The sequence below is a fragment of the Nicotiana tabacum genome, chromosome 9 (assembly GCF_000715075.1).
Source record: "Nicotiana tabacum cultivar K326 chromosome 9, ASM71507v2, whole genome shotgun sequence".
NCBI classification, from domain to species: Eukaryota; Viridiplantae; Streptophyta; class Magnoliopsida; order Solanales; family Solanaceae; genus Nicotiana; species Nicotiana tabacum.
The window spans coordinates 47611878-47638666 of record NC_134088.1 but is presented as its reverse complement, the minus strand read 5'-3'; the positions used below and the strand labels follow the sequence as shown (position 1 = coordinate 47638666).

Here is a 26789-nt window from a genome sequence, read left to right as displayed (position 1 = left end):
AGCCATTGTTTGATACAAACTAGCTCACAAGTTGCTATAGCCATTGCTCGATAATCTGCTTCTGCATTAGAGTGAGCAATCTTCCATTCCATCCCATCAAATTACCTCATACTAAAACACAATATCTAGAAGCAGAACATCTATTAGAAGGTGATTCCCCCAATCATCGTCCATATATTCAATGATCTACTCATAGCTCGATGCTCAAAGAGTAATTCTTTGCCTGAAGCTGATTTTAATTTAAACTATTGCATCTCAATGACTATTTCAAGGAGAATCCATAAATTGAATAACATTCGTAGGAAAATAAATGTCAGGTCTAGTCATTGTAAGGTAATTCGACTTAGCAATCAACCCCTTATATCTTGTAGGATCACTACGGGGTCATTTGGTTCAGAGATAAGTTATGCAGGGATTAGTTATGTAATTATTGGTTATGCAGGGATTTGTTATGTAGGGATTATTTCTTTTTGAATATTTGGTTTGTTGTATTAAAAAATAGTACACATCATATAAGTTAAAATATACTCCTTCCGTTCAAATTAGATGAGTACTTTCCTTTTTAGTCTGTTCCAAAATAAAGGATACATTTCTTATTATTATTTTTTTTAGAAATGTGTCCTTTATTTTGGAACAGACTAAAAAGGAAATAATTCAACTTTAAACTCTTCATTTTATCCATAATGAGAAACTTTTATAACCACATAAATGTCATGGCCCCACAATGCTTTTACCCCTTAAGCTTTTAAGACCACAAGTTTTAAAAATCTTCTTCTTTTTTCTTAAACTCCGTGCCGAGTCAAACTACCTCATCTAAATTGAAACAGAGGGAGTAGTAATTTTTTGTAAAAAATATTTGTTACTATTATACCCTTGACCATCTTTAGCTTTGTATAATTTCTTTGCAAAGCTTTATCTATTCTTTTGTGTTTGGAAAAAACTTTTAAGTTAATCTCACTTAAATTATTTTTGGGGTAATCAACAAGAAAAAACAAACAAACATTAAGCAAACAAGCAGATAAACCAAGATGGAAAATTTTGAGTGCAGAAAAGGTTAAAATGTTCGAGCATCCCAAATACACAATTAGTCGAAAATGCTAAACCTAGAAAGAAGCATATATTTGTTATATTCCTTACTAATAAACTATCGTGTCTAGAGTTCAGACAAAATAAGGAGTCCATTAGATTCATGATGAAAGAACGCATATCTGGAAGACAATGGGCATAAATAATTGACAACCCATCAGCTAAAATTGGCTAAAAAATTAGGTAACCACGAAATCAGATCAACAAATCCTGCACCTGCCAAAATTGTAAATTTATGAAAAGATAAGTTGTGACAAAAAGATTGACACTATTTTCTTATTAGTCCGTTTCAAAAAGATTAGCACTATTTTCTTATTAGTACGTTCCAAAAAGATTGGCACATTCTTATATTTCCTTAATTGGAAGCATTTATACCGTACAAATGCTATGACTAGTTTAAGACCACAAGTTTCAAAAGCTTTACAACCACACAAATGTTATGGCATGTTTAAGGTCATAAGTTTCAAAAGTCTTTTATCTTTATTAAACTTTGTGCCAAGTCAAACTAGGACAAACAAATTGAAACTGAGGGAGTAGTAGAAAACTAAGAACATTAGAAAAAAGGGTCCAGTAGCAGCATAAGCATACTAAGACTTTCAGAATTTTCTTTTACTGCTTTGCGTGGAGGTAAAAAAAGGTCTTGTCATTTTGGTCTACTCAGTGTTGTGAAAAACGCTCGCTTCAGCGTTTAAAGCGCGAAGCGAGACCTCGGGCGCTTCTGTGATGTGAAGCGTAGCAGGTTGAATAAAGCGAGCGCTTCTGCAAAAAAAAGCGAGAAGCGTAAAAGCGATAGAAGCGAGCGCTTCTACATATTAAGGGCTGCCAACGTTAAAAATTTAAAAAGTTTATCAAGTTCAAGCCCAGTTATGTGATTTCTTCCTATCCTCCTCCTCCTTTCACTGTTTCAGTCCCAAAATAGTAGCGAAGTGCTGACAATTTTTTTTTCCCTTCAGTTCTTTTTCTCTTTCATTTCATCTTCTTCTTTTTCTTTCACTATTTCAGTGATAAATTGCAGCGAAATGCTGCCCAATTTTTTTCGTTTCAGTTACTGCCATTTTTTCCGTATACTTGCTGCCATTTTTTTCGTTTCATTTAATCTTGTAGAAGAATAGGATGCTCATTTTGTGCTTTAATTGATGCTACTCTTTAGTTTTTACATTGAAGTATTGAACATTTGCTTACAGTTACCTGTGTTGTCTATGCAGTATTTATTTTATTTTTTTTTAAAAATTCCGCTTCGCTTCAAAAAAGCGAGCTCTTCGCTTCTCGCTTCTCGCTTTAAGCGAAAAGGAGCTTGTCGCCTTTCCTCGCTTCACGCTCTTCACAACACTGGGTCTACTCAAACATGGAGAGCATTTCTGTATCTTGGATATTGAGCAATGTAATGGTTGTTGGATGTATCGTTTCATCTTATTATCTCAAATAACGTAGTTTGCCATGAAAAAAGATTGTGCAAGGTTTTCTAATGCATTGCGAAGTTTGTTGTACCTTGTAATTGCAAATGGAGTTTCAATACCATAACTGGAAGTTAAACTATTCTCTTTCTAAGCACTTAACTTTGACCCTCTCTGTGGCTGACATCTGTACTGGCTTTAGTCTTCCTGTTGTTATTACCTTACCGATTGCACTGTGATTAGGCGGGCACAGCTTCACAGCAGAATGCGTCTGACTGGCAAGAGTATGAAGCTGCTGATGGGAGACGGTGAGTTGGATTTTTGGCATTCTTTTTTTAAGACTTTGCCGTTCATCAATTAAATCATTTTACCTAACCATCTCTCAGAAGTCAAATTGTGCTGCTTGCAGTGCTAAGATATAGCTCTTCGACGGTTCCATTTCTTCCCGGCTTATTTAGTTTGGGATTGAGATGTATAGTTGACTGATTGATTAATTTGTTGGCTTATTTAGATATTATTACAATAAAATTACAAAGCAATCAAGCTGGGAGAAGCCTTTGGAGCTGATGACAACTTTAGAGGTTAGTCGTACTCTTAATTGCTGTTTCTTTGATTATTGAAGTCTTACGCACAGTTCATTAGAGTGCGCTTTTCATTTGCTTCTCAAAATCTGCAATATTGTTTCCTTTTTGTGGATGTTAACAACTGCTGTAGAAGTTAACTAGTTCAAAATCGTTTTATGTGTATTCTACTTTTCTTTGCATGTTCTTCCACTGGTTTGTAGATGTCATGGCAAGTCATGGGCATATAAACAACTGCGATTAGTGCTCAAAGTGAAGGTGCTTTCACTTTCTCAAGGCAGGCAACAATTTGTTAGTCCATCTTATGTTGCAATTTATTAACTTGATATTATGTGGAATTGGTCATACATGTTGGTTGTTATAAATTTCCTGTCAAAACTGAAGCTCCATTTCTGTGTATTCACTGAGCAGGAAATTCTCAGACTTTTATCTTATCTTGTTGACATTCATTGATGTTTATTGAGGAATTTCACAGCAGAAGTTTGTTTTCCCCTCCTGTTCTTAGTAGCTTCTCCTAGTTTCTGTTGTCATAGATTGGATTTATCTATTTTTGTTTGGATAATTTAATTTGTGAAGAGGAGCACAGCAGATGAGCCTCAAGTAATAACCAGAATGCTTCTGCCCTTTCTGGCAAGTGAAAAACCAATTTGTGAAATGTGACTTAGCTTAACAACTGTTGACCCCTGTAAAAGGACCAGGCTCCGAAATGAAAAGGTTTGGTTCGAGATATCACTCTGCTGCGGAGATAAGGCAGCTATCTCTATGAAAGAACTTAAGCATCCAACCCAAAACCCTAAAACAGAGGCTGGACCAACGTAAGAGCTTTATAAAATCCTTTGGAAGCCCTCATGCATATCACGTGAGACAACTATTTAATCAACGCTCTCCCGCACGGTTACACGATTTTGGGTTTCTCACGTGAACTTCAACGTAAACTTACTAGTGTGATAATGATGTTACCAAATGTTGGCTCTGATACCATGTTGAATTATGTAACTCGCCTTATCTCAAAGCTTAAGTTGCTAGAGAGGATACATTTCTACTAATTAATTACTGTCTTAACAAGCCCTCACTTTTGGGTGGTCTGTTTCTGTTGAGCCAGGAACAGGGGTGTACTTTTTGGTAATGGGTGACAGTGAGACTTGAATTTAGGATCTTTGATATCATTTGGACAGATTTAAGTTCATTTTTCCTTTTTTCTTGTAAAATAAGCAAAAGTTTCTCTTCTTATTAGGCACCAAGAAGGTGCATTCATGTACAGAAGTGTTGTTGGACTCTTCTCCTCTAAAGATGGAAATATTCTAGGATGTTCAGTATGATATGCCATTTTTTGATAAGGTCAATGTTATGTCAACTCATTTACTGTTTGAGATCCACTCCAAAATAACAAAGCATTAACAGATCTAGCTTTCAGAAAAAGGAAAAATGGATTGCTTTCCATTCAAAGCATCTGTGGTTCCTCTCAAGCCATATTCTCCAGAAAATGCACATTGGAATGGTGCTCTAGGCCTTCCGCTATATTTCACCCTAATACTCAGTCCTTTTCTCATCCTAACCCTATGCTAACTTCTTAGATCCATTCCGGGGTTAGGGTAAGCTGTCCAGTGAATCCTGAGCAGGTTTTAATGTGTTCCATCTAATACATTGTTTACTATTGTCACCCTTCCGTTGAGCCATCTTATTAACTGAAAGAAGTTAAGCATCCAACCCAAAATTTTGAGGCAATGGGTTGAGCAAACAGGACCTCTATAAACCCTTCTGGTATCTGTTACACAATTCAAGGTTAACTATGTAAATTTCTTTTTGTAGAATCTTCCGTTATGGATTCCTTCTAATTTTGTACCCTTTCTTGTGTCTTAACCTCAATTCTCTGAATTTGGTTGTCCTTTGTCCTTTCTTGGCTCCTTTTCAATATTTTGATAATTGTCATGAACTTCTTTCCATTTTCCTGATCAGATCCAAAAATACACTTTGGACATCCCTAATTCCTTTATCTTCCTGACTTATGTCCCTCAGGAGATTTATTTGTCTCCATTCATATTAATGGACTTAATTAGGTAATTGGCTTCTCTTTCAAGTACTATTTTACTTCAATTTGCCAACCTGGTTGTTGGTTCTCCTCATCCAGCCATTTTCTTCACGAGTGGTATTGCCACTTTTGTGAACACCCCTGCTTGCTTGATTGACTTAAAAGCACTAGGAAAGTGAAGATTGCTGCTATGTGAGCCTCTCTTTGGTCTCCAATGCCTGTCTCTCCATGTGTTACCTTGCTCTTCTTTTGGTATCTAATCCTCTAAATTTTCTCTCTACTGTCTCTTCCAATTTGGAGGAGATTTTGATGCACACCTTTACCTCTCTAAAAAGTGTGTTAAGGTTGCCATCCAATTGAGGATAATTAAGAAGGCACAGGGGAGAGAGACGGCCCGGGGGGGGGGGGGGGTGACAAGGGGGAAGAAGGAGCGAGAGATGCTGACAGAGATTTTAGTTGTGTATATTAGATTTTTTTCCTAGTGCTTTCCTCTCCGTATGTGGAAAACTTTCCTTACCTAACAAATTCATCCGAGATAGAATTTGTCAGATCTGTAAGCTGGGAACAATTTAGTTTGATCATGATTTTTTTTGTCGAAGTTGGTTCAGATGCGTAAGTACTTCATTAACCTTTACTTCTTGATCTGAAATCTGATCATTGTTGATTATTACCATTCATAAAAAAAGGCCAATCCGGTGCACTAAGCTCCAGCTATGTGTGGGGTTCGGGGAAGGGCCGGACCGCAAGGGTCTATTGTACGCAACCTTACCCTACATTTCTGCAAGAGGCTGTTTCCACGGCTTGAACCCGTGACCTCCTAGTCACATGGCAACAACTTTACCAGTTACACAAGGTTTCCCTTCAATGAGCCAGTTTATTTCAGTTCTTTGTGATTTCACATCTTCTCTTGATGTTTATGACCTTTCTAGTTGACAGGTAGAACTACTGTTCTCATATCCTCTAGTAAACATATAATTTTACATGGAGTGAACGTGCTTTTGTCTTGGAATATTTTGCAATAATTTCCTTGTGTTTCTTTCATCTATCTTTACGGGTGTATGGCTTTCATTTAATGGTTAAAACACCCTTTTCTACTTGATAAGAAGTATCATCTTTTGATTGATACTAAACTGATTGCCACAACTGAAAAGTACAATTAATGGTTGAATTCATGTTAAAAAAAGGTGCGATTAACATAAAGTGCTAGAGTTGTAGCTGAACCAACCAGCTTGGAATTAGATGGTGATTTGTTTTTGCCAGATGATGTTGCTGTTTTAACATTACGTGCTACAGTTGTACTTTAAGCACCCCAGCAGTTTTCTTCAATTGAGTTTCAAAGTTGGCTGCTTCTTTGGATTTGTCATTTCTCCATTGACAGTACAGTTCTTTTGCTTATTTCATCCAATTTTTTTGAATTTGTGCCCTTTCTTTCCTCTGCTCAAAATGTCCTCTTTCTGCAACTAGTAAATATATTCCTCTAAATAATTGTTACAGAAGTTTTTTTTAATTTGTTTCTTGATAAAAAGGTTCGACAGAGAGTTGTCGTTGGTGAGATATTTGGGTATCTTTTATGTTGTTAGACCAAGTTCATTTGATTCTTTTCCTGATGAATCATTCAAAATTTGTGGCAAGGTATTTAAAAGCTGCATGCATTTGGCAGATTGTGATATCACACCTGGTAGCATTTACCTCACTAATTATCACGTAAATTTATATGCCTATGACAACTACCTTTTTTATGTCATTGTTTACACTATCATATAGGGCTGCCTTGCCTATTGCTAATTGAATTTTAAGTTCATTAGTACTGGGCTTGCTCATGTTTATTCGTTCATTAGTGCCTGGAACAAGAACGTTGGGAGACTTTTAATGCTATTCAGATGTTCATTATTGCCCTTTTAGTTTGAGATGTACATTTAAACTGTGCATATGTTTTGTGCTTTAACAGAGAGCTGATGCGTCGACGGTATGGAAAGAATTCACAACTGCAGATGGTCGAAAGTAAGATTTACCAGTACAAGCATTTTGGTTCTTCTTGGCTGCTGTGATATGCTTTTCAATTCTGTTTTAATGATTATGTATTGTTGGGATCTTCAGGTATTACTACAACAAAGAAACAAAGCAGTCTAAGTGGACAATACCTGAGGAACTAAAGGTTCGTGAAGGATATATTTCCTTTATCGGATACTTCTGTTTACACATTATATAGTAATCAAATTAATTATATGTTCCTTATTTATTCTTTATTAAATTAGCAAGTACTTTGTACTATATAATAAATTATTTGTTCCTTATTTTTTTAAATTAAATTAGCAAGTACTTAATACTATACAATTTATTTATTTACATCTTTTCCTTCTTTTTTAATAATAGTTTCCTTAAAAATATATAGATATTTAATTATTTTAATTTAAATTCAAATAGAGTAACCAAATTAATATTTGTTAGGCTAACTAATTTTGTCTTAAAACTACTACATGTCTTTCTACTAATATTTTAAATAATTATTATTTTGTGTTATATATATAATATACTTATCTTATGTATAAATATACTAATAATATCTTTATATTTTTGTATATTTCATTATGAAATTATAATTTTTATTTATTAACTAAAATTTCCTATATGAGAAATTTAATAAGTATATACATGTTTACCCTATCACTTGATTTTTTTTCATTCTTTCTTTATGACTACTTGTTTATTATAATTTTAGTTATGTGTATAGGTACGACTTTTCTCATCATAATTCTAATAATTATAAGTCTTATATTTTTATATTTTTCCAAAAAATTATATTTTTTTGTTTCTTGCTTATCTAATCGTATTATCCATTACTTAATATTATTAAATTTTCATCTGAATTTTTAGTAAATTACCAGTTTAATATAATTTAACAAATATAATTTTGTATTACTTTTGAAATTTAACTTCACTTTATCTTGTATGCCTTTCTCATAATTATTTCGATATTTAACTTATCAATAATGAAGGGGAGCCTTGGCGTAACTGGTAAAGTTGCTGCCATGTGACAAGGAGGTCGCGGGTTCGAGCCGTGGAAACAGCCTCTTGCAGAAATGCATGGTAAGGCTGCGTACGACAGACCCTTGTGGTCCGGCCCTTCCCTGGACCCCGCGCATAGCGGGAGTTTAGTGCACCGGGCTGCCCTTTTTATTTAAATTATCAATAATATTTTTGAGTATTATTTGTTCACTTAATTATATCAAATACATTTAAAATGTGGATAGAATCACATTATATCTATTCTCCTCTTTATACATTAGTTTTTGTTCTACAATATTTTAATTTTTTTCATTTAGGGTTTATCTACAATACAAATATTATTATATTATTCTTCAAAGGTTCAAAGGTTAAACAAAGAAGTTCTATTATTATATGTTATAAATCTAGTAATATTAACTTCTTCCATAGAATGTTTTGTCAAAATGATTGAGCACCCTTGCTTTATAGCGCCAATTACACTTGCAATGCTATGCCGATTAAAATTGTCGAAGGCTTCAACAACCTTAGACTCGTTATTGTTCGACTTCAAAGTTGGCTACATAATTAAGTTTGACATCAGAAAAAAAAAAACTTTTAGCTTATTGTCCCATGATAGTGTTATGACTTATTAGTATCTTTTACTTTAATATGTAAATGAAAGTAAATCGTCCTTGCATAATTTTGTCACCACATGATTCAAAGTTCATTCTCACTGTCCAATTCCTACTTTGAGTTAAAAAACATGTAGATGATCAAGAATATATACATTTAAAAAAAAAGTGAAAAACAAAAGGGAGTATTGCACCTGAGATGCATAATTGCAGAATGATTCAGACGCTTAGCAATTTACTGATCGGCCATCTCTGACTTCTGCATTATGACATACTAATTGAACAATGAAAAATCACAGAGAATGATTTTGGGGTGCAATTTTCCCCGGCAAATTTTGCGATGAGAGTAAAAAGGGAACTGTACGTTTTTTTAATCTAATATGCAAGAGGAGAAATTCAGTTAGTTTTAAAACTGACCGTGAGGAGGGGGAATGGAGGAAGTGGGAGTAGTTGGCGGTTTCTAAGTCTTCTTTTATGTTTTTGGTTCACATTCAAAGAAAAGAACTGCCCATAAATAAAATTTAAAACTACCAGCAGATAAAATTTAAAAATATCAGTTATTTTTTTCAAAAAATTAAAAATTCTTTTTGAACTGAAAAAAAAGTGTCCTTTACAATTTTTAAAAATAAATTTGTAAATCCAACAAAGTTGGAGAATTGTCCAAAAAATTTACATGTGTCAATTTAATGTTATCCCACTTGTCATCATAACATTTCTTTGCCTACAACAACAACCCAGTATAATCCCACTAGTGGGGTCTGGGGAGGGTAGTGTGTACGCAGACCTTACCCCTACCCTGGGGTAGAGAGGCTGTTTCCGATAGACCCTCGGCTCCCTCCCTCCAAGAACTCCCCACCTTGCTCTTGGGGTGACTCGAACTCACAACCTCTTGGTTGGAAGTGGAGGGTGCTCACCACTAGAGCAACCCACTCTTGTCTCTTCTATTATATATAAATAGATTCTGTTTTAATGATTATGTATTATTGGGATCTTTCAGGTATTACTACAACAAAGAAACAAAGCAGTCTAAGTGGACAATACCTGAGGAACTAAAGGTTCGTGAAGGATATATTTCCTTTATCGGATACTTCTGTTTTTTCTCTATTTGTTATGGAACTAATTCATCAGCATGTACCATCAGTTGGCTCGTGAACTGGCGGAAATATCTGCTGATCAAGTAGTTCAGACCGGAGCAAGCACAATTTCTGGTGTGCAAGTCACTGCAGCTGTAACTTCAACAGAACAACCATCTGCTGTCACCCCGGCTAGCTCCACCCCTTCTTCAACGGTTTCTGGAGTAGCTTCAAGCCCTGTTCCAGTTACATCTGCTGTTTCTGATCATGCTTCTCCTCTGGTGGTTTCTGGATCATCAGCCATTCCGGCTGTGACCCCTGCGATGCCAAGTTCATCTGGTGTCTCTTCACCTGCTGTTTCAGGGAGTACAGGATCTGCTACTCTGGCTAATGCCAGTCAAAAACAAATGTATGGACCCCTTTCATTTTCTAACAGTGGCTTCACTTTGTCTGTCATGCCTTTATGTCTGACATTTCAAGATGACTCTTCAATAATTTCTAGGAGTGGCTTTGAAAATTTATCTCCTCAAGTTGCTAGTTCTTTAAGTGGAGCTTCCATTCAGGATATTGAGGTATGGCCGAGTCCTTCAGCAGCTCTAATTGAAATTCGATTGTGCTGGCAAATCCGTTTCAAAAGGACTTGCCCTTTCTTCCCCACCTGCCGCTGCCAGCAGGGGCAGAGAATATGCTCCCACCTCTTTTACATGAGCTCTGTCATACCTTGGAAATGCTCCTCCTCTCTGTCCAATTGTGGAATTCTTGTGCATAATAGATTGAAATAAATTATTTCTGTCTTGTTAAATTTATTGTTTAAAACGTGACTTATAGGAGGCAAAGAAGGGCATGGCAGTTGCTGGGAAGGTTAATGTGGTACCTGCAGAGGAGAAAACAACAGAAGAAGAACCTTTTCTATATGCGACCAAACAGGTAAAATGAAATTTTTAGGAGTACCAAGCAGGTAAAGTGATAGTATGTGTTTCTCTAATTATTTTTTTGCTTTGTGCTTAATATTCCACTATTACTTATTTTATATCTTTTAGGAGGCTAAAAATGCGTTCAAAGCGCTGCTAGAGTTTGCTAATGTTGAATCTGATTGGACATGGGAGCAGGTTAGTCGGACATGCTATTTTAGTTTAGAATCTATTTATAAACACGTGAGACTGATAGTGAACTATTATACCAGACAATGCGAGTAATAATCAACGATAAGCGATATGGCGCTCTGAAAACTCTTGGTGAGCGGAAACAGGCATTCAATGAGGTAACCACAGGGTTTTATAGTTGTTAAACTGTCCTCTTCCCTCCCCCGGTAGAAGTTTTGCTACTGCTGTTTCATGTGTTGGGATGTGATGTATGACATATCAATCATGATATTGTCAATCTGGAGTGTAAAAATTGAAAGGTATTACCAATCGGTTTTTGAGTGTTGATCTACTGCCCAACAGTACTTGATGCAAAGGAAGAAACAGGAGGCTGAGGAGAGGCGCCATAGACAAAGAAAGGCAAAAGAAGAATTCACAAAGATGTTAGAGGTAAAAAGTTCTCCTTAAAGGTCCTGATATGGTTTTCATGGCCGGTTCTGCTCTTACCTCTACTTTTATTGTTAGTAAACATGTACACAGAATACTTAAAAGGTTTCTTCGGACCGTACTGCCTGTAAAATAATCCTTCATCTTATGCTTGCTCTCAAGATAAAGTTTCTAATGGCTGAGTCCCATTTTACCTTATTAACAAAAAAAGTTGAATCCCATTTTATATCCTACATATAATTATTGATTATACAGTCAAACCTCTCTATAACAGCCTCGTTTGTTCCGAATACTTTTGGATGTTATAGCGAAGTGCTGTTATAGAGAACATATATTATAACATAACATAAAAATTGGTTCCGAAAAAGCTTGGCTTTTATAGAGAAGTGTTGTTATATAGGGATGCTGTTATAGAGAGGTCTGTATAGTATTGGAATGAAATGGGCCTCAATAGAACGGAAGGATATAGAGGATTTATGTAGCTAATCGTAACTTAAGGCCATAGTTTATCAATTAATTGAAGCATGTTAGTAGCAATTTCTTAAAACTCGCTATAATTCCTTTGCTCTAAAGAATCTTAATTAAGTGATAATTTTGCTATAAAGAAGAAAAGTTACCCCAAGAATTTGTTATCACTTGTGCATCTATCGTGACATGTCAGACATCATTTATTGTCTATAACTATGTGATAGAGTTTTAACCTGGTTTTACTTTAACTGTCTCAGGAGTCCAAGGAACTCATTTCTTCTACTAGATGGAGGTAGGTGACAGAAGCTCCTCTTCAATTTATACGTGCTAACTGAAGTAAGGGAAGCAGCTTTCCCCCCCTTTAACCATCTCCTGTGATATTGTAATAACCAGTAAGGCAGTAACCATGTTTGAGGATGATGAACGGTTCAAGGCCGTTGAACGAGAGGCTGATCGTGAAGATCTCTTCAGGAACTACTTGGTGGATCTTCAGAAAAAGGTAAGCTGTTGCAATTCTCACTTTTGTAAATGCACACAATATGCATCGCCCAGATTTTTGAAACAAGACATGAATCACATAAAATCTGTTCAAGTTGACAACTGTATTGTTGCTAAATAAGCGAATAAAAAATAAGCAACGGAAAGAGAAAAACCCTGTGTATTTCTTATCAAAAATTTGTGGTTTGGTTAAATGCGCCCAAGCTTGGCTGAGGAAGAGTTACGAGGGGTAAAACAAAAAAAATACGCTGATCGGACGTACTATGTGTTATGATTCCCTATTCACGATAAATAATAAATAAAAAAAGGAAAAGAAAAGCCATTCCATTTCGACAAAAGACGCTTCTGGTAAATCAAAAGGTAATCTTTCACACTTGGCTAGAGAAGAAATTAGAAAAGCGATAAACTCGATGGGTTGACGCCATTTATTCCAATTCCAAGAGCTCGGATCGAATCGGTGATATACCGATTCTATCCGAGCTCTCTTATTGAGAATGCTCATTCTTTTGTATTCATCTAAATCCTACCAAGTAGCACCGTGTTTCATGAGCGCAGTTCTATCTTTTGTCCTTACTTGATATGTTATTCCAGGAGAGGGCAAAGGCTCAAGAGGAGTATCGACATAATAGATTGGAGTACAGACAATTTTTGGAGACTTGTGGCTTTATCAAGGTATTTGTTACGCCCTCTGTTTCAATTTAAATGACACACTTTTCTTATTAGTCCGTTCCAAAAAGAATGACACATTTTTACAATTGAAAATAATTTAACTTTAAACTCTTCATTTTACCCATTTTATCCTTAACTAGTGTTAGAACCCACACGATGCGCGAATAATTTGACAGAATATTAATCTTATAAAATTATGATCTAATATATCATATTATTTGAATAAATGTTAGTAGTTATTATTTTATTATTTAATGTAGTGTACAGAAATATAACAAAATCTATACAAAATCAAAGGATACACATCATATAATAATCAAATAAATTGTTTATTCCTTGTTTATTCTTTATTAAATTAGCAAGTTCTTAGTACTATACATTTACTAATGTGACTTTTTACTAACAACTTGTTTGGATGGTTGTTACCTATTATATCGTATCGTATTGTTACTTTATACAATGTTTGTTTTGATTTATTTATATATTTTTAAACATATGTTATACTGTTCAAAATTCATCAATTGTCTAAATTTATCAATAATTTTCGTGAGTGTTATTTATTTATCTTTTATTTATTAATTAATTCAAGATATGAATATCATAAAATTATTTTTATCCCCCACTTTTCGTACATTCTTTTACCCCTTAAGCTTTTAAGACCACAAGTTTCAAAAGTCTGCTTTTTTTTTTTCTTATACTCCGTGCCGAGTCAAACTATCTCATCCAAATTGAAACGGAGGGAGTACTTTTAAAGCCTTTCTTCACCCCGCTCCCCCAAGTAGATCTGGTAGTTGTATCTTTCTATCACTTTCTCCCTTTTGTCCCTTTTATTTCCTAGGAGTTCGTTCTTACTTGGTTGCATTGGAGCCACAGGTAGATACCCAGTGGCGCAAAGTCCAAGATCTTCTGGAAGATGATGAAAGATGTTCGCGCCTTGAAAAAATTGATCGTTTAGATATTTTCCAGGTAAATTTTTTATGCAGGCAAGTTACTGGAATGGAGTGCAAAGTCTAGTCAGAAAGAAGTTAACTTTTTGAAATTTCTAAACAATATTCGGGGAAGTTACTGGAATGGAATGCGGAGTGTATTAAGAGAAACAGGGATAATTTATTCAAATTTGTAAAGGATAATCCACACAATTGACTTTGAATGTACACGTTTCTTTTAAAGTTCAACCAATTTATGCCGTAAAGTTTCTGTTGAGGTTTCCACTCTCTATCTTCTTGTCCTTTTTAAAAGAAAAAAAATACCATTTTTACTAGTAGATTATCCTGATATTTTTGTTCTCTGAAGGAATATATCCGTGACCTGGAGAAGGAGGACGAAGAACAGAGAAAATTGCAAAAGGTGCTTTCTGAGGCCTCCTTTTTTTATTTATCATGGGGTGCTGCGGGAGACAAAACTCCTCTTTGATGTTTCTTTCTAGGTGATCAACTTGTTTAAGTGTGTTTTTTTATCAAATTTAAGGAACAACTGAGGCGCACGGAGCGTAAGAACCGGGATGCATTTCGAAAGATGATGGAGGAGCAAATCGCTGCAGGCACGCTTACTGCGAAAACATCTTGGCGTGATTATTGTCAGATGGTATTCGACTTTGCTAACTTTAAAAAACGATAAAAATAGGCTCTTTATTTTAAGAAAATGTATTCTCAAATACCATATCATTTCATTATGCTTCTTGTTAATTCCACCTTTCTCGACCGTTGACTTGTGGTTGTGTGGAAATGTAGGTTAAGGAGTATGTGGCTTATCAGGCTGTTGCATCAAACACTTCTGGTTCGACACCAAAGGATTTGTTTGAAGATGTCGTTGAAGAGTTGGAAAAACAGGTCCCAATATGCTGTAGTCCCGCTATTTGCCTTCTTTTATGATTGATAGGTTACATAGCATTTTTTAATTTGCCTTCTTTTATGATTGATAGGTTACATAGCATTTTTTAATTATTAACCGGTAATTAATGACTTTGTTCTTCCTTCTAAAAAAAAATAAATGATTTCGTTCTTTCTTAAATGCTGTTGCTGGATGCATTAGATGTCAGAGACCACTGTCTGTCGTATGAAAAAATAGAAGTCTAATTGTTGCTTCGGCAGTTTGTTGCGTCACTTGATATTGGGTGAACACATCACACGTGTGGTGAGAAATAGTTACCTCATATGTTGCATTGAGCACTGTGTCTTCTGAGTTGGGTCTTGCATATATGCGATTTGTTTCTTGGAAGTATTTTTTTTGCGCTTTAATTTGAAGTGTGATAGTCATGCTCTTTCCACTAACTTTGTGTTTTGCTCATGTAATAGTACCATGAAGACAAGATTCGAGTAAAAGATGTAGTTAAGTCAGAAAAGGTGGGGTGTGTACTGTTATTTGCTTTTCCTCACAAATAGCTGCTGGTGTATGATTTTACGTCTTTTTGCTTTCACTATTTTCAGATCACGATCTCGTCAACATGGACATTCGAAGACTTTAAAGCTGCTATTTTGGAAGGAATTGGTTCCCCATCCATTCATGATGTTAATCTACAGGTATTAATTTGTGTGCCCCCAAACCTAAAAGGAAGTGGACGTTTTTTGCATGCTTATTTTCGTAGCCTAATGAACTGAAGGCAATCCCCTTTTCTAATTTATCATTCAAAACGTGTTATGTTCAGGATAGTTTAATAGGACGTACATTTGCTGTTTGTTTGTGGAGATAGAGATTTTGAGGTCCTTAGTTTTTGGTTGTGGGCAAGGCACTTTCAAATGATTTAATTTGGTGTTAAACTTGGAACTTGACTGCTTCGCAAGTATTCTGTTTTAGTTTTTATATTATGATATGTGGGATTATCATATATTTTGCAGGAGCCCAAACTAGTTTCTATTTTCTGTCCGTAACATGGAATATGCGTTCCTACGTTGTATGTAGAGCAGTTCAACTAAACTTTGAAAATCCACAACCTTCCAACCTTAAAGGTAGTCCTAGTGATTTTCCCCTTTACGCAGCATCCGAGCCTGTTGGACTGTCATCTCATTGTGGCAGGAATTCTATAGTTGTTAGGAATTGTGAATTTCAATGCATCATCCCCACACTACCTGTGCCTAAAAGATTGGCCCTATTCCCTTTCTCTACCCTAAGGAGTTGTTTGGTTTAAAGACAAGTTATGGAGGGATTAATAATGGAGAAATTATAATGTGGGGACTAGTAATACAGAGATTGTAGCACCCAAGGGTGTGGCCTAGTGGTCAATGAAGTGGGTGAGAACCATGAGGTCTCAGGTTCAAATCCCAGCGGAGACAAATACTAGGTGATTTTTTCCCATTTATCCAAACCTTGGTGGATAGAGTTACCTGGTACCTGTTGCTGGTGGGAGGTGGCAGGTATCCTGTGGAATTAGTCAAGGTGCGCGCAAGCTGGCCCGGACACCACGGTTATAAAAAAAAATAGTAATACAAAGATTGTAATATAAGGATTAATAATGTGGGGATTGTAATACAAGGATTAATAGCACATGAATTATAATGCAGGGATTAAAACATATGTTTTGCTTGCTTTTTAAAAAAGTTAGTTAATAAATAACTAAATAAGGAGTATTTTGGTCATTTTAGCTCTTTTAATCCCTGTATTACTTAGTAAAATTTTATCCTGCACCAAGAATACATAGATTCTCACATAACTTATGCAGATACTCCCTCCACATAACTTATTGGTCCAGTTGGTGGACACAAGATGTATGAGTCTTGATCTTGATGTTGAATCTTCTGCCTTGGCCCAAGTGAATATAGCTCCTAATATTGGAAGGCCAATAAGAAGATGGTTATCAATAAATTCGAGAACTCCTCCATGGTCCTTGACACTGTCCTACATCCCTATCTCTTCTGGTGGCACCAAATAGTATTGAAGTTGGCCATGCTATCACCTATGGGATCTCCTACTCCATCAAAGTATCTGCCATCTTCTCCCCCAAAACTCACCTTAGACCCCTTCCCCATTGGTTCATGTACACTCCCAAAACCCCCCTCCACCCTGTCCCCATGGTTTCTTAACCGAGTATCCACAATGAATTCTCCTTTCTTTATCTCCATTACTTCCAGTTTTCGGTCATCCCATTGAAGTAGAATTCCCAGTATTTCCATGAGCAGGAACTAGGTCATATTTCACCCACCTTCCACCCCCCACACTACTCGTAATGCCATCAGATACCACATTTTTTAAGCCTTTTGCGAAACTCAAGTTACTTTTTATAATAATGTAAATAATTTTATTAACAATGAAAACCAAAAGGTAAAGAATCTACAACATAATATGATTCTCGACGAATGACACCCTATCTTCTATACACACTGGAGCCTCATGAGTGCACGGAAAAAAAAACTAGAAATGAGAGGCTATTAGTCAAATATACATAGGCGATCTCTATCCCATCAAAAACTCTCCTATTCTTTCATTCCAAGGACCACACGTGTACAAGTGAGGCAACATCTCAGGCTCTTCGACATTGCTTCCTTATTCTAAATTTTCAACTGAGTGCCTCCCGCACTATGCCTGAAAGGCAACAGTTATTACCTTCACTGCGTAAGCTGGGGGGATGTTCAATTCACGAGTCCAGAAGGGTAAAAGATTTAACTGGTCATTTATAATGCCTCACTAGCAATTGCTTATCTATTATTGATTGATATATTAGTCTTCTATTATTGGAAGCAGGACACAATAAGGTTTGAAATCCGCAATTCTCTCTACTGGATCTAACTAGGGGATTAAGAATGGATTGAAGTTCATTATCTTGTGTTTGGTGTGTTTGTTCGTGCAAAGATGGTGGGTTCTGTAGGGGAGAGAGAGAGATGAAAGAGGAAGGGAGACAAATGAGGATGGGACTTGGCGCAATCATGAATAAGGGGCAACAAGGACATTTCTGATTTCACGGGCTTAATACCTAGTCTGCTTGTTTGGGATATCCTGAACATGTATAAAGCTGCCTAGTAAATTTTATCTGGGGATTATGCTTATCAAATGTCTCTGTCTTAAAGTCGCAGATCTATTTAGTTACTTGCGGGAAACTGAATGCTATTCCCATCTGTAGTGCGTTTCTGGTGTAGAGTCTGTATGATGTCTTAACAGTCACATAGTGACCAGAATATACAGCCACTTGTTCCAGCTGCTTCAACTATTAAATAACTATAAAGGAATAGCTTCTTTATGTCGGGGCAGACTATTTAATAGATCATATGCCTGTGAATTTCCCTCAGTTGACTAATTTAATTTTTTCCATAAAGGATGAGGTCTGTTTAATTTCCCTCTGTATGGTCGTCCTGGTAATATATTAGTGTGTGTATGTTTACAAAGTGAAGGAATTTGCTGATGTTATGCTGTTTGCCAAATATCTTTGTTGCTTGATTGCAGCTCATTTTTGAGGATATAATTGAGAGAGCAAAGGAGAAGGAAGAAAAAGAAAGTAAAAAGCGTCAAAGGCTTGCAAAAGATTTCACTGATAAGCTTAGTACCATTAAGGCATGTGGAATCTCTTGGCAAGGATTTACATCTTATATTCCAACTTCACCCTTGTATTTGTTGCTCACTTTGTGATCTGGGACCTTATAGGAAATAACTGCTTCCTCTAGTTGGGAGGAGTGCAAAGAACTTGTGGAGGACAGCTCAGAGTTCAGGTGACTTCTTTTCCCCCATCTTAGTTGCTTTATATGGGTGCTCTTTTTTGCAGTACTCCGTTTTTGGTTTCAGCTATATTGATCATAATACCTTTTGTTAATTTCTCTTCTTTCAGAGCTATTGGTGAAGAGACAATCTCAAGGGCAGTCTTTGAGGAATATGTTGCATGGTTGCAGGAGAAGGCAAAGGAAAAAGAACGCAGACGAGAGGAGGAAAAGGTAATTCATATAATAATGTACTCGATATCTGAATAATAGTATTGTGTAAGAATTAATGACATATCTAGTTGTTAATTAAAGAGTGTTTAAATAATGCCATCCATGAAGATGAAATCATATGTGCTTTCTTCGTCAATTTTAGCGTTCAGTCTATACCTTCATCATCTGTGCACCTAGTATTCTCAAGGGCATCTTTGGACTTGGTGCAATCTTGATCCTTGTTTATCTAGCTCATATTTACTGTATTAAATATAACGAAAAGAAAATACAGAGAATTAAAATTTCTCTGCGGTATTAGCGAATTTAGAAGGGAAAGTTACATTCATCTGGAGGTGCATGTGGAATAGAAGAAATTGGTGTAGCACTTGTAACTTAAGAGGAGTTGATCCATTCTATAGAAATTAATAAAGGTGAAAGTTGGAGTTCATGAATAGGAGGTAAGCTGTTTGAATCAATTGAGAGTGGAAATGTAGCTGGTAGGAGAAACAAACACATCTAAAGTGGGAGCTTGATGTAGAATGGCGTAAAGCATAAAACAAAACCCATGAGGAGGATCAATGTATATTGTTTTTAACATGATTTCTCAAGAAAATATCTCGAGGGCCTTGGACTTCATACTTGGAAGGAGTTTCTTCTTTGGGTATTGGATTTCTTTTCTGGGCGTTGTACACTTTTCACTATGGGTAATAAGTGTTTCACTTATCCAAAAAAAGGGGAAGGTTAGATAACAGATATCGAGGCTAGCCTGTAATGTGTCCAAAGTCTCCTTGTAAAACTTTTTAACTCATATTACCGGATAACATTCAGAAAGACTCTTGATTAATACTCAATCCTAAATACACTGTCCACCATGCCTTCACTGTCAAACTCAAAACAATGTTCACTTTTCCTGAAAGTATTAATACATTTTGTATAACACAAGCAATAGTAATACAAGACCTACGTTTACTATTTTCATCATAATTCTTTAATATATTCTTTGAAAACCAAAAGATAAACATATGACACTTTACGTTCTCCAGAGAACTAAGGTGCTTGGACTCTGGTGCGGATCTAACGTTCGGATCCTTCTTGATTAAATTTTAAGATTTGGGGGCACAGATCCAAATAAGGATACATGTGCATGGATTCGGCTAAAAATAATTCAAATATATAAAAATAGAGTAGCCCTCCCCTCACTGAAGAAAGCAAAATCTTTCTTATCCAATACCAATCCGGGAATACTAGGCTAAGCATGTAGCCTAGCCGCGTCACTCGGCAAAAACAGGCTTAGTTGAATGGTACTAACTAAGAATGCTATTGGATGAGGAAATTTTGACTCCGGAAGACCTGGAAAGACGGAACTACTTTCGGCGGGTCCTTCTATTATCTCCTTCACGCTACCCAATCCGAACTAATGAGTGCCTGTAGCAACACTGAGTGATCCCCTTCTCCGACACCGATACCCTAGGGATTACATATTGTGCCAACTCCCCTCTGCTGCCTCGCTCTACAACCGGATATTTTTCTTGGCACAAGTTGAATTACTTGGAACCCTAAGAAAAGATCGACTGTCTCTCGCTTTACCGGTAAAGCATTTCTTGCTAGATCGGATTGAGAGTGACTTCTTCCGCTGACTAAAGTGTTCCGTTTGTGCCTTTGCAACATTCGAAAGGAAAGCCGTCTCTCTTCCATTCGGAGCAAGCATAGTAATCGTACCGCTATAAAACAATCCATAGGAAGCGGAGTAAAGATATATCTAAATTATGAGACAATATGTGAAAAACTTAAAAGGTATTCTAAGAAGGAAAAATATTGATCAAGAGGAGAATCAGAGGAGATAAAAGGAAAAGGACTGACATAAAAATTTCTATATACAAGGTATTTTGTTTTCTTCAATTTGATTGTGAAAATCAATGTATCTGTTCCGAATTTCTCTGTCGATTTTGGTCAAAGTACCCAAAATCGGTTGACCAGATCCGGTACAGATTCCACACCTACACTCACGTCATGTCAAGACGGGTGCAGCACTGAAAGTGAAGAGTCCGAACAACTTAGCTAGAGAATACATATTACTCCTTCAATCCGAATTTATGTGATAGTATTTGACTGAACACAATTAAGAATGAAAGAAAGACTTTTGAAACTTTTTGTCTAAAACAATTTCAGTGGCTATAAATCATCACATTAACGGTAAAATGGGATGCTTAAAGTTGAATTGTTATTAAATATAGAAAGATGTCATTAAAGAGTTGATACCCTAAAATTCTCTTAAACTATCTAACTTTTGTTAGTTTCCTATTTAACTATTCGGTGTCCCCAAAACCTCCCAAAACTAAATCTTTATATTAAAAATCCCTCATTAACTATATGGCATAATGTGTGAAATAACTTGCAAAGGGCACATGACTGGTGAATAAAGACGTCAAAATGGCCCCACCTGACCGTGTGTAATGACTAATTAGCCTAACCCTTTTAAATTTTTTTTCTTCTTATTTTCTTTATATTGTAGGCTTTCTTCCTCCTTTTTTCACTTTTCTTATTTATTTTTCCACCTTTCTTTTTCATTTCTTCCGCTGGTTCCTCTGAAATTTTTCTCCATCTCATGTTTCTTATGAATTTATTTAACCCCTTGTTTTACTCTTCTTTCATTTCTTAACCATGTCCCTAAGGTGAAATCTCTTGGGTTGGTTGAATGATTTTGGTCATGCTCATGCACAATGTCCCTAAGATGAAATCTCTGTGATCGTTTCTTATTGGCCTCTAATGAGGATTTCTGTTTAATTTTTTTCTTTAATTGCAATTCTAAAATGCCCTTGTAATTTGCTAGTTGGGTTTGATACAACCCCTGTAACTGTTGTGTTCAAAATAAACTTAATGAAGTTGTCTTCCGTTCTTGCTATTCATTACTTTTACTCTAAGTTGCTCGGACTCTTCACTTTCAGTGCCGCACCTGTGTCGACACGACATGGGGGTGGGTATGGGTGTGGGATCCGTGTCGGATCTGGTCAACCGATTTTGGGTACTTTGACCAAAATCAACGGAGAAATTTGGGACAGATACAATGATTTTTGAAAACATATCAAAAGCTAGGGTGATATGGAAGAAAATGGAATACCTTGTATATATAAATTTCTGTGTCAGTCCTTTTCCTTTTATCTCCTTCTAAAATTCTACTCTTGTTCAATATTTTCTCCTTCTCGGAATACCTTGTAAGTTTTCTACATAATGTCTCATAATTTAGACATATTTTTATAACTCTATTTTTAAATAATTGAATTATTTTTAGCCGAATCCCCGCACCTGTATCCGTACCCCCAAATCTTTAAATTTAGATCATGAAGGATCTAACCTCCAGATCCGCACCCTTATCGGACACCCGCACCCGAGTCCGAGCAACTTAGCTTTTACTGACTTGAATGAAATTTTCTGTAATGTATTAGGTTTTTCCCAAAAAAGGAGTTTTTTTTCTTCTTTTTACAGATCTTGATTTATTCTTTGAAGTATTCACTTTTTCTTGAAAGAGTGATTTATGTGTAAGAGAAGAAAAGAAAATGGAAGAAAGGAGAAAACGTTGCTGGAAAAATCGTCTGCAAACTCATGTTCTTTGATGGGAAACATGACGTTAGAGTAGAAGAGAAAAGAAGAAAAGAAAAAAAAGGAAAAAGAAAAGAATAAAGAAAAACAATTAAACAGGTTTTTACATTAGGCTGATTTAAATAGCCACGTATCATGCCATATGACATTTTTTTATTAATTAAGAGCGTGTACCAAAATCCCAACGAGATAGTTTTAGTATGAAAATGAATACAGTTGAGGGGGGTTTTGGGGACACCAAATAGTTAAAGTAGGAAACTGACAATAGTTGGATAGTTTAAGGGGGTTTTAGGATATTAACTCTTTTTTTGGGATTGACCGAAAAGGACAGAGTGTCGCATATATCGGGACAGAGGGAGCAAATCATTTATATTTTCAACTTATCTTACACAACTGAAGAAAGTCATCTAGAGTGCCTCACGCCCAGGCTAGACATCTAGAGTGTGGACAATTTAATATGGGGGCCCAATTTCCGGAAACGAGAATTGGGATGGGTCTTGCTCTGATACCATGTTAAATGGACATTGGGCCTAACTCAACCCTAAAAGCTTAGCTCATGAGATGAGGATTGCCCAAGCCATATTTAGGAGACCACCAATCCTTTAAAGCACCAATGTGGGATTCGTTAATCACATTAAAGACTTCTGCTTTTCGCTTAGAACTCAAATAAGCCTTTTGGTGAAGTGACTACGTTCCTAGTCTTCCTATTCCCTTTAATCCCCAGCGGCTGCCTCTGTGGCCCAAGCACTGTTTTAAGTCTGAACAAATTATTGATTTAGATTTGAAATTCCTCTTTCGAGGTACCAAAAAAGTACGGTACAGAGGAGGTTGTCTTTATCTTTATTGTTAATTTATAGAAATATCATTTTGGTTCTAGAATAATGTTCAGGAACACTGTTGGTTGTACCACTTGAATGAATTTGTTTCTGAAATACAGTTCTGAGAACTTTTTTTCCCATCATTCAACTGATTTAGGTTGAAATGCGACCTTTATAACAATGCAAGTGTATAAGAGCCTTATATGTGCACTTCGTGAAGTGTCTGGACAATTGAGTTACTATAAGCGTGTCAAATGTAGTTGCATGGGCAAACCTTTATTTTCTCTTGATGTTCTCGTAAGTGCAAAAGCATTCAATGATTTATGTTGGATCTAAGTGTAGAACACATATTAACAATTTTCTAGCATTAGAGTAGTACCAAAGGGTAATCTCACAATTTTTATTTCTCCAAACTGAATAAAAATTGTATCAGAGATGTACTATGTTATAACCGTTCATTTTTTTGGGTGTGCTACTTTGCAGGCCAAAAAGGAGAAAGAAAAAGAGGAGAAAGAGAAGAGAAAGGATAAGGAGAGAAGGGAAAAAGAGAGAGAGAAGGAAAAAGAGCGTGAGAAGGAAAAAGAAAGGGGAAAAGAACGATCAACGAAAGATGAGGCAGATAGCGAGAGTATGGATGTAACAGATAACTATGAGCCCAAAGAAGAGAGAAAAAGAGAAAAAGACAAAGAGAGGAAACATCGGAAGCGACACCATATCTCTAACGATGAGGTGACTTCTGACAAGGATGAGAAAGTGGAACCTGAAAGAGACAAGGAAAGGAAACACCGGAAGCGACACCATAGCTCTAACGATGAGGTGGCATCTGACAAGGACGAGAAAGAGGAATCTAAAAGGTCCCGCCGACATAGCAGTGATCGTAAAAAGTCAAAGAAGGTTCTAATCTCTCCATTTAAATTTTGTTCTCTGTCCTGATTATGCTCTTTGGCGTTCTGCAATTTTGATATTCTTTTTCTCTTTCTGACAGCTTGCACACTCACCTGAATCCGATGGTGAAAGTCGGCATAAAAGACACAGAAGAGATCATAGGGATGGATCACGTCGAAATGGTGGTTATGAAGAGTTAGAAGATGGGGAGCTTGGTGAAGATGGAGAAAGTTGAGTACTCAAAAGTTTTACTAGCATACTGACTCCTGCATCTGACATCTCATAATGTTTTTGATGTTAAATATTTTACTGGGCAACAATGTTTATGTATCTAAAAGCACTGTTGTTAAAACTGCTGTAGCACTAAGTAGTTGCAATTGGAATCTGGAATGGTTATGGTGCTCCAAATTTTGGCAATTGCCCCTGAACTTGTATTGTCAGCTGCTGCTTTCATCTTTAGAAGATGAAAAAACAGGAAAGGGAAGATAAAGCCGGTTAGTAGTTGGGTATCTTCCCTTGCACTTGTACTCATCTTTGGACAGCAATTCCTTATTTACCCGACCTATAATAGCCTAGAAGAAATTTTGATGGTGGCAGTCTGCGGAGGACCCCCCTCCCCACCTCTCTCTCTCTCTCTCTCTCTCTCTCTCTCTCTCTCTCTCTCTCTCTCTCTCTCTCTTACGTATCTTTCAAGTTGGCAAATGTAGATATAAACTCTTCATTTGTCCGAGGCTAGATATTTGGTGTATGAACGTCATGGCCTTGTGTGGTGAGTCCGCTGTCATGAATTTAGGTTGTGTTTCTAGCTGTAACGTCAGCTTATTGTTGACTCTAAGAAAGAATAGTGAGTCGGAATTTTGTACAAACATCACGTAACTTTGCTGCATGCTCACAGTGAGTTGTCCATTGAGGTTTTTATTCTTCATTGCTGATTGGTGATCATGCTTCATTTTAGTCTTAAAAAGAATAAGCGGTCATTGCAAATATTTTCGGCTATAGAGCCCGAAGTTGAATCTCACAAAGAACTAAAGCTTACCTACAACTATTTAATCTCACTAAGAAGACAAATTTGGATAATTGTCGGCTTACAAAGATTGTGATTTTTATTATAAACTAATTGATTAGCAAATATTAAAAAGCAGAAAAATTATTAACTAAAGAGAATGAAGTTGGAATAGGAGTAAAAAGCCTAGGGTTGTGATTTCTCCAATATCAGGATGAATTTCTAATGTGTTTACTATAATCTCACTGAACTATTCTTTACTGATTGTGAGTTGTCTATTTATTGCAAATATAGTTTTTTTTTAGAATTATTCTCTCGAACTAACCCTAGTTGGCAATTCAAACAACTCACAAGGATCGCGTTAAATCCTTGTTATATCTAATATCACCTTTAAATCTAAGTAATTACACTCTTAACTTACTCAAAAGTGGCTCTATTCAATAACCTAATCATATAATCTCTCTCAAGCCATACAAGATATAACAATACAGATAATCGATGACCATTCAATTAATAACAAATAAAATATAGTTGAACAAATAGATTATAAAAACGGCTCTATTGTAGATATATTCTGTCAATAATTCATCCAATAATTAGTTCCATCAAAACCCTACATGGGAATTTAGCTACTGTCACGACCCATAATCCCCCCATGGTCGTGAAGGCACCTAACCTAACCCGCTAGGTATGCCTCACTTGAAAAAAGCCAAGTAAAATACATGCATGATATTCAACTGTCATAATATAAATAGAGCAAAAATAAGTCTAACATCATCACCAAAATACGGAAAAATACTACAGAGCCATGAGCTACTAAGATGAATACAATTGAATCTCAAAATACAAGAGTACTGTCTAAAATAAGATAAATGGTATGAAAGAAAGGAACTGAACTGCATAAGCTGCGAGTCTGCCATAACAGCTCACCACAGAGTCTCTAATAGTCAAATTACTAAGCACCCTCCTGGACAGCGCTGGGTCCAACACTAATATCTGCACAAAATATACAAAAGTATAGTATGAGTGTAAAAATCAATATATATTCAGTAACTATTAAGTTTAATCGCGAAGTAGTGATGAGATTTTGACAAAGATATGATTATCAACTTCATAATCTGAACAGTTCATAATAGTAAGAAATAATAGAAAATAACCAAGAACAACAGATATAATAATAAGGTGCATCGACCAGAGATAGGATAAGCATACTTTTCAAAACAAAATAACCAAAACATATTTCAATTTCCATGTCTGCATATAAAAATAATATGCACCATGTAGCACCAATATGAATGCTTTTACATGAGTCTAGGATATTTATGCATGTTCAAGACTCAATCATAACTAATATCCAGCACATCCCATGTGCTACAACATGATTTAACACATCCCACGTATTCCAATACGATATGCGTATCACCTGTGGTCACAGGGCCCAAAGTAACACGGGTAATCACCTGACTCCAGAGGGATGAATCTATTTCCAAGCGCCGCACAAAAAATCATTGCCATAACATATCAATCCGCTCATAATGCCCAATGTAACATAATCATATCAATCCATATCAAGATTTTCATCTCCAAGAATATATGCATATATTTAAGAGATAATAATAAACTGCACAATGACATAATAAATAGGGATGCAAATGAGTGTTCATGATATAAAGTATGACTACAACTAATTCAAGTATATCAATATCTTAAG

The 26789-nt window shown here is 36.0% G+C and overlaps 1 protein-coding gene across 5 annotated transcripts in view; it reads left to right on the top strand.

Annotated features, from left to right (window-relative positions):
* Positions 1 to 24663, top strand: part of LOC107826429 (pre-mRNA-processing protein 40A) — a 30959-nt gene extending 6296 nt beyond the window's left edge. For all 5 annotated transcript variants that reach the window (XM_075221663.1, XM_075221662.1, XM_075221660.1 and 2 more), the window contains exons 6-29: positions 2724 to 2788; positions 2992 to 3061; positions 7039 to 7091; positions 7188 to 7245; positions 9849 to 10189; positions 10283 to 10352; positions 10609 to 10707; positions 10821 to 10889; positions 10964 to 11041; positions 11226 to 11312; positions 12035 to 12069; positions 12171 to 12276; positions 12867 to 12947; positions 13818 to 13910; positions 14238 to 14291; positions 14412 to 14528; positions 14675 to 14773; positions 15239 to 15286; positions 15371 to 15463; positions 18315 to 18422; positions 18513 to 18577; positions 18694 to 18796; positions 23674 to 24084; positions 24176 to 24663. In XM_075221663.1, the coding sequence (XP_075077764.1) occupies positions 2724 to 2788; positions 2992 to 3061; positions 7039 to 7091; positions 7188 to 7245; positions 9849 to 10189; positions 10283 to 10352; positions 10609 to 10707; positions 10821 to 10889; positions 10964 to 11041; positions 11226 to 11312; positions 12035 to 12069; positions 12171 to 12276; positions 12867 to 12947; positions 13818 to 13910; positions 14238 to 14291; positions 14412 to 14528; positions 14675 to 14773; positions 15239 to 15286; positions 15371 to 15463; positions 18315 to 18422; positions 18513 to 18577; positions 18694 to 18796; positions 23674 to 24084; positions 24176 to 24310 (2538 nt within the window). In that variant the 3' untranslated portion in view covers positions 24311 to 24663. The remainder of the gene's footprint in view (positions 1 to 2723; positions 2789 to 2991; positions 3062 to 7038; positions 7092 to 7187; positions 7246 to 9848; positions 10190 to 10282; positions 10353 to 10608; positions 10708 to 10820; positions 10890 to 10963; positions 11042 to 11225; positions 11313 to 12034; positions 12070 to 12170; positions 12277 to 12866; positions 12948 to 13817; positions 13911 to 14237; positions 14292 to 14411; positions 14529 to 14674; positions 14774 to 15238; positions 15287 to 15370; positions 15464 to 18314; positions 18423 to 18512; positions 18578 to 18693; positions 18797 to 23673; positions 24085 to 24175) is intronic.
* The last annotated feature ends 2126 nt before the right edge of the window (positions 24664 to 26789 follow it).